This window comes from Epinephelus moara, unplaced genomic scaffold, assembly GCF_006386435.1.
Source record: "Epinephelus moara isolate mb unplaced genomic scaffold, YSFRI_EMoa_1.0 scaffold1214, whole genome shotgun sequence".
Taxonomy (NCBI): domain Eukaryota; kingdom Metazoa; phylum Chordata; class Actinopteri; order Perciformes; family Serranidae; genus Epinephelus; species Epinephelus moara.
Window position 1 is genome coordinate 1 of NW_026078680.1, and position 7592 is coordinate 7592.

Below are 7592 nucleotides of genomic sequence, written 5' to 3' on the forward strand. Positions count from 1 at the left end.
TTGCATTATAAGAAAAAGCAGCCGACGTGGAAAGAAGACAAGCAGGAGAAGAAGAAGGAGCTGAGGAAGTTGTAGCAGAGTCTGCAAAATGCATCTGCTTCAATGAACGTAATGGGTCCAACTATAGGAAACCATTGCATCGCCAGCCGATGATGCAGTGCCGACTTCAGCTGATTAATTACCGAACAACTCAACAGCCCATCAGTGACTCACTTTCACCATAAAACGTTGTTTGTTTTGTAACAGTATTTTCTGATAGCCTCGTACTTCCTTCCTATTGGCTCATAATGTGGCTCCACTTTACATGAAAACCTGGACCTGATGCTGCGTAAAGAGCCGCTATGACCTCTTTAGAAAAAAAAAAAAAAACAGATGCTAGGACGGCACTCTGTTTCTCCCATCACACATACATACACATGTACAGTGCGTGTAAAAACCCTCAATCGAGGCTCCCTGAGGGAAGATGCCTGAGAACATCTTTCATCTGAAGTGGTGGCCATATGGTGAATAGTCTCTCTTCTCTCTCCGCTTCAACCACATAAAATACTGCAGCTCCCTCACGCCAGGCGTATCAGTTATACACTCGCTGCAGGTGAAGGTACAGACACTATAAAAAAGGCTCACGGTAATAATAAATGTGATAATGCTGCATGGATGAGTCACAGTTAGTGGAATTAATGAGAAAAAATATGTAGAACAGAGAAGATGTCGGAGTAGAGACAGAGTTTTTCTTACCTGATCTTCAGTCAGAACAATCAGCCGGGTCACAATAATGTTCACAACATTTCCTAGACTGGCATCACGGTAAAGTTTGGCAACCTGACCTCCAGAAAAGAAGAAAAGACACAAAGTCAGACAAATTGTGTCCATATGGCGCAATATGTAATCTTCAAACACTAAGCATCTTACTGGAGACATCACCATGGTGGAAAAGGTATTCAAATCCTACACTTAAATAGAAGTATGAATGCAATAACAGCAAGATTAACTTTAAATATGACAAGTAAAAGTATTCATTGTGCAGTAAAATGTTCCCTGTCAGTGTTCTCCTATCATATCTAATGTTTTTGGATTAATATTCCTGCTGCATTAATGTGTAAATGTTGGGTGGGGCTGTTCGATAATAAAAACAATTCATAGTCACAAATTATTACGGGCAATTTTGAAATCATGATTATTTAACAGCATTTCTCATTGACTTTGGAAACATCACACATTTACTTAACTTGTTGAAATACATGTCTTGGGTTGTGTGGTGGGTTTTCTTGAAATTGAAAATAAATAAATAAAATAAATAAATGTAAAAAAAATAAATGATAATAAATAATAAATGAATACAATAAAGAATGTATAACTATAAACAGCTTAAGAGAAGAGGGATAAACCCTGCACTATTGGCAGAAGAGCCATGAATTGCTGTACTGTGAGCAGCATGCACGCAAATGAATTATGATATCATATATTTGAATATGTTTCCTGCTTTTTCCATGATGACCTGAATAAATTGCTAAATTTGTCGCTTTTCAGAGGGTCTACGAGGCACTAAATCGAGCAAGAACGTCACCAAGTTGGCAACACTGAGCTAACCGTCATAAAGGAAAAGGGTGTGCTGGATTTATTACGCAGGATAAAGCGAGAGCGACATAAATGCGGCATAATAATAATAAATGTAGTGCCATAAAAAGTACAATACTTCCCTCCTAAAGTGGCACAGAATGAAGATACTCAAGTAGAGTCCAAGTACCTTGAATTTGTACTTAAAGGAACACTTCACCCCCCAAATGACCACTTGTATATAAATTATTCACCAGATGTTACACTGAATTTGTGAAGATAACATTATTATTCTCTCATGCCTCCAGTGAGCGAAGAATCCAAAAAACTGTGAAAAGTTCTAGATGAATTGAAGTCATAGGGGTCCACGTTTAATAACAGCAAAACTATATACCAAAAAATCCATTTGCTAACTCTCAAGAAGCTCCTGCAGTAAAATCCAAGCCTCATTTATCCACTCATATGCTCAGTACTTCCCAAACAGACAGCCCTTTTCGACAGGGAACTGAACTAAAAGTAAACCCTACCTATGCTCTCTTCAAAGCCAGACTCCATTGACAAAAACAGTAATTTTACCTTGCTGAACACAGGAGCTGCTGGTCTACCACTGCCTCGATCAGTTAGTTAGTTGGTGTTATTGTGTGACTTTGGTGAATCTGAACTAACCCTCTGAAACACCAAAGTCACACAATAACACTAACTAACTGATTGAGGCAGCAGTAGACCAGCAGCTCCTGTGTTCAGCAAGGTAAAATTACTGTTTTTGTCAATGGAGTCTGGCTTTGGAGTCTATTGTGAAGTACTAAGCACATGACCGGATAAATGAGACTTGGATTCAACTGCTCAAAATGTGTGAGAGTTTATAAACAGATGTTCTGATGTAGTTTTGCTGTTGTCAGACGTGGACCCCTATGACTTTAATTCATCAGGAATTTTCCTTGTTTTTGGATTCTTCGTTCACTGTAGAAGCATGAGAGAAAAACAAAGTTTTCCTCACCACTTCAACGTAACGCTGGATGAGTCATAGATATACAAATAATCATGTGGAGGGTGAAGTGCTCCTTTAAGTACAGTACTTGAGTAAGTGTACTTAGTTACATTCCACCACTGGATACCTATCTACAATGTGGTAGACACAACAACAATGTGACCAAAAAGTAGGATCAAACTTACAATATTCATCACAGACAAGATGTAGTGCTCAATGTCTTTGCGTCCGTGGTAACCGACCATCATTTTATCCGCCACCACCAGCGTCTCCACGAAGCGCTCCGTGCTGACGGAGCGCCTCTGTCTGTGGGTGCTGTTCGACTGCTCGCTGTCGTTCTGGGGCGCGGGGGACGAGTGGACAGGGGAAGGTGTGCTGAACTGGCAAGGTGCACTGCTTTTTATGAGGTCTGTGAACAAAGACAGAGAGACAAAGACAGGTTACAGTGAATTAAGTCAGCTTCAAAATGATGATGCATTATCTGTTTGAGACAGAGCTGGTTTGTGTATGGTAGATGCACAGAGAGAATCTGCCCCTTTGAACCTTGCAGCTAAAGCCTTTGCTTTATGACCCAGATGCTCTGGGAAAAGCTATAAGATGGTACATGTTAGGGCATGCTAGCTTCCTGGCGATGACAGTCTTTGCTGTTTCTTATAAGACCTTGGCCCAAATACCTAAATATCCACCTGGTTCTTTTTCCAATTCGTCATATCTCAGCAGACACAGTATTTGGTTGGAGTTGCCTGAATCTTAAAATCTGAACATGATTGTTGGTTCTATAAATAGGATTTGTGCTTCTATAAAAGTCAGAGCCAAGAACTCCTTATGCACTGAAGGGCCTTTTTATGAAAGCTGGAGCGAGACTTTTTCTTACAGGTTGAAAGGTGTCCAGGCCAGGAGCAACTATAGCACACAAGAGGCCCGGTCATGTCTACCAGAACCTGGGCCTACAACCAAACCAGCACTTCCTCTAACCTGCTATGTATAGTTATTCCTTTACGTCAGTTCCACCCACACAGAGTCCAACCCAGATGGAGGTTCACCAACCTGAAATGCCACAGCTGAACTCCTGGCTATGCTCTTGTGGTGAGGGAATGGCAGACATTTTATAAATAACATGTTGCTGTGCTTCTTCCAGGTTCCATTCACTGGAGGTGGTGGAGGATATGTTCTTTAATGGCTCTATCAAATACTGTTCTTCCTCTGTTGTTATAACACCATGCTTGTTGGGGGAGAAGATCAGTGAAAGACACAGGTTACAAACACAAGCAAACATCATTGCTGAATGCATACATATTGACATCAACTTAAATGTATTTGTGACCGAACTTAACTGTATACATTAATTGTATTAAAGGAGCTGTGTATAACATTCAGAGCATATCTATGACTTAGAGTCTGACCTGGAATTATCTGCACATAGTCCTCAACAGTCAGTACGTTTACATGACATCAGAGAAAATCGATTTATTGTGTTTGTCTGACTAAAATCTGACTTCTAAAATAAATGTAATCATGTTAGTCTGACTGAAATCATAGGACCAAATTGAATTTCTCAAAGTCAGACTCACACATCCAGGTAATGCAATTGGTAGCTAAATTACTCCTACATGTCAGTTGGACCCAAACTAGCCGAGACAGCACACTCCACAGTTTCCGTCCCCAGCTCTGACCCAGGGGTCGAACAGGATTAAATACGTATTGGAGGAAGAAAATGAAAAAGTAAAGCACACAGCACGTTCAAATGTACAGAGCTGTAAAGTTGTCCACCATGGTACCAGTTAGCAGCTAGCTAACCATAGCTAACTTGTTTATCAATTGTTTGGTCTGTGACGTAATAGGTCAACAGGAAAAAGGTCCAATACTAACAAGCTGAAATCTATCATAGAGGAGTCGGACATACTTGGGTCAATAAATCAATTCCCCTCCAGTGCTTGTATACTGGGACAAGAACAGTAGTCCAATTGAATGTCCTAGTCAAGCTATAACCGTAGCTCGACTTAACTGTGCATGTAAATGTACTGATTGAGGTGGCAGAGCCAGCTGCTAGCAGCTAAAGGTGCTAACAGTTCGAAGAATGCTAACGATGGCAACAGTGCTGACATAGCTAACTGTGTTAACCACCCAGCTGGCACGTGATGTCAATATAACGTTAGAGAGACGTTGAACTCTTCCGTCAGACAGAAGCTACATTTGGGTTGGAAGGAAAATCACGTTGACAATATTTTAAAAATCTATCAACATTACAATTTCATGTTGTGTGGGTGTTAACATTATGACAATTTGACATTGGGGCTTTTTCTCCACAACTCACGACTACGTCATTTTTCTCTACATCAAGACAATTGGCGTTAAACATTTGGAAGATGCTGGATTTCAGTTACCTAACAACACAACTTTAAATCAAGAAAACATAAACGTCACCTGCCGTCAATATTCTATGTGAAATTGACATTAGCATTAGACTTCGTCCTGACAATTTTTGTCACTTTACAACCTAAATTCAACCAAATATCCACAACTAATGACGTCGGTGGGAACCAGAGGGGTGGGCGTTACACTTTCTCAACAAAGCCATCCCGATATCAGCGGTAACTGCCGTATCGGCACAGTGCAGAGGGACGGAAGCCAGGAACTTTAGCTGAGATAACCCTGATGACATCATCTGACATCAGACTTTACAATTTTAGAGAAAGTTGGTGTTAAAAACGGGGGATGTGGAATTTGAAACACACGGCAGAGGGAGTCTGACAAAAGATGCTTCTGAGTTGCACTATGGGAAATGTAGGATCCAGCATGTTTTAATATTTGGCTCTTAAAGTCAGGTTACCTCAGTCTTTGCTGATTTCATTCTGACCTGTTTTTTATGCATCTCTTGCAAGCTTTCCAACTTGTGGAGGCGCAATACTTGATAGCCTTAAAGGGACAATTCACCCCAAAATCAAATGACACTACTTATAAGTCTACATTGTGTTGGTGTGAGTTGTCAAGTGTTGGAGATATCAGCCGTAGAGATGTCTGCCTTCTCTCCAATGTAATGGAACTAGATGGCACTCGGCTTGTGCTTGGGACTCAATAGCAATGTCTCTTTCCAGAAATCATGACCTGGTTAACCAAATCACTATTGCAGAAGGAAGTGTGCATCTACTGCTAGCTCACCTAGCACCACTGAGCTAGCTAACATTACAGCTCAACCGAGGAGGACGCCATTGATGATTACATCTCCCACTGCCACGAGCACGAGCCTCTCGACCACGAGTAGATGCACGCTTCATTCAGCGCGGTGATTCATTTTGCAGGTGTAGTTCAGTAGACAGAAAATATATCCTACATGAAACTGCTCACAACAAGGTCTGTGGATTATCCTGAGTAACCAAGTAATGATTTCTGGAAAGAGACATTGATGTTGAGTTTTTTAAAATGCATTTTTTTGGCACTTTGAGCAACACAAGCTGAGTGCCGTCCAGTTTCATTACATTAGAGAGAAGGCAGAAATCTCTACAGCCAATGTCTCCAACACTCTGCAACTCACACCAAAACAATCTGGACTAATAAATAGCACTACAAGTAATAGCAAGAATTTGTGTTTTTGATTCTAAGGCAAACTGTCCCTTTGCAGTGCGCCTTTAAATAACTCACATATTCCCTAATGTAATCTCCTCTCCCTGACGGGGTCATGTTTTAGTCTGCAGTCCCCCCTAACAATCAATTACATCAAGACCAACATTAAAAAGATTGCTCTCCACCTTTCAACACCCCCTGTGGAGCATAAACAGAGAGAAATCCTTCAAAATGAGTTTGTAGAAAAGACTAACTTGGCTCTGCCAAACCTACAATGAAAGCAATTAACCACACATCACACCGGCACACAGAAACACATTCGATTCAGGGTTTAATAGTGTGTGATGTCAAGATCTCAAACTGTCCAGACAGCTGATTATATTAAAGTACAGACACAGTTTTGTCCATTTTTGGTGCTGTTAGAAAAAAGGGCAAACACTAATTCAATTTATGATACTCGGCGTCGGTCTTGCCAACACATTTGGCTACATGTTTTCTCCACATGATTACATTTGCCAATAAGAAGCGGGGCTTATTTTTCCTTCTTTAGAGTTATTCTGAACCAAGGAGGGATAACAGCTATTAAAACGTCTTCCAATTTCTTGATTAGTAAAGAGAAGCTGGACAGTCACACAGTCTGTGGATAGAAGCCCGAGGACTAAAAGCTTAGACAGGATAATTAGATGCCTTGTTAGTGCTGCTCAGTTTTTGGTCTTTTAGCACACGGAGTAATATCTGTGATTTGGACACATTATTTAACAGATCACAAAAAAGATCAACTAAAGAAATGTGATCTCAACTACCGAGGATTTTAAAAATCTGAGGATAAAGCGTGATATTTAACGCACAAATGGGAAGACAAGCCCTGAGAGATTGCTGAGATGGTTTTACTCCATGAGCATCACCTCACTCCAAGCTGCCTGCGGACTCACTGTGCCAAGTGGAAGGAAGCCAAGATTCTGTTAAGCAAACTACAATTGGTCTAATCCTTTGGCGCTGCGACTGAAAGATTGGCTGACATGAGAGCAGCGCAGGCTAGGTATATATTAGAGATCTGGCATTAGTGCTGGGGTTTGTTTAAGGTGAGCGGTGGGAACTTTCTGTGGCTCAAAGGGCAAGTTAAACTGGTTACTGAGTGTGATAATAAAACACAGCTTGTACTCACCAGGCCCTTGCAGTTGCTGAGTGCCACTCGGGTCGTGCTGTGCTGATTTTGCAAGAATCCAACATAGTGACAGTTATCTACCATGTTATGACGCCACTCAAGCCCCTCTTTGCCCCAGTACTCCACTGTGAAATGTTTTGACACCAGGTGGGGGTTGAGTGTCAGGTTTAAGTGAAAGTGCTTTCCGTAGGCTGACAGTCTGTAGAACAGCCGGGACTCTGGGGGGTACGGGTCTAACGCATGAGGCAGCTGTCCCATTATGGGGTCCACCGCCCCTCGTCTCCGTCGGCCCGGCCGGTGGTGCTTCACAGTGTAGCTCAGGAA

General features: G+C 41.5%; 1 protein-coding gene across 1 annotated transcript; it reads right to left on the bottom strand.

Moving 5' to 3' along the window:
• Nucleotides 1-735: 735 nt before the first annotated feature.
• LOC126386961 (A disintegrin and metalloproteinase with thrombospondin motifs 6-like) lies at nt 736-7586 on the bottom strand. The gene is made up of 4 exons (XM_050039543.1): nt 7269-7586; nt 3590-3764; nt 2728-2951; nt 736-824 (listed from the first exon to the last, which is right to left on the bottom strand). The coding sequence occupies exons 1-4, from the start codon at nt 7524-7526 to the stop codon at nt 789-791; spliced, it is 693 nt and encodes a 230-aa protein (XP_049895500.1). The 5' UTR covers nt 7527-7586; the 3' UTR covers nt 736-788.
• Between the last annotated feature and the right edge of the window lie 6 nt (nt 7587-7592).

Excerpts from the sequence above, each read along its gene's own strand:
- LOC126386961 (XM_050039543.1), bottom strand. The coding sequence starts at position 7,526 with ATGGGACAGCTGCCTCATGCGTTAGACCCGTACCCCCCAGAGTCCCGG. Across the intron at positions 3,765-7,268 it reads TCAGCAACTGCAAGGGCCTG|CATGGTGTTATAACAACAGA; the intron begins GTGAGTACAAGC and ends TCCCCCAACAAG. Across the intron at positions 2,952-3,589 it reads GTTCAGCTGTGGCATTTCAG|ACCTCATAAAAAGCAGTGCA; the intron begins GTTGGTGAACCT and ends CTTTGTTCACAG.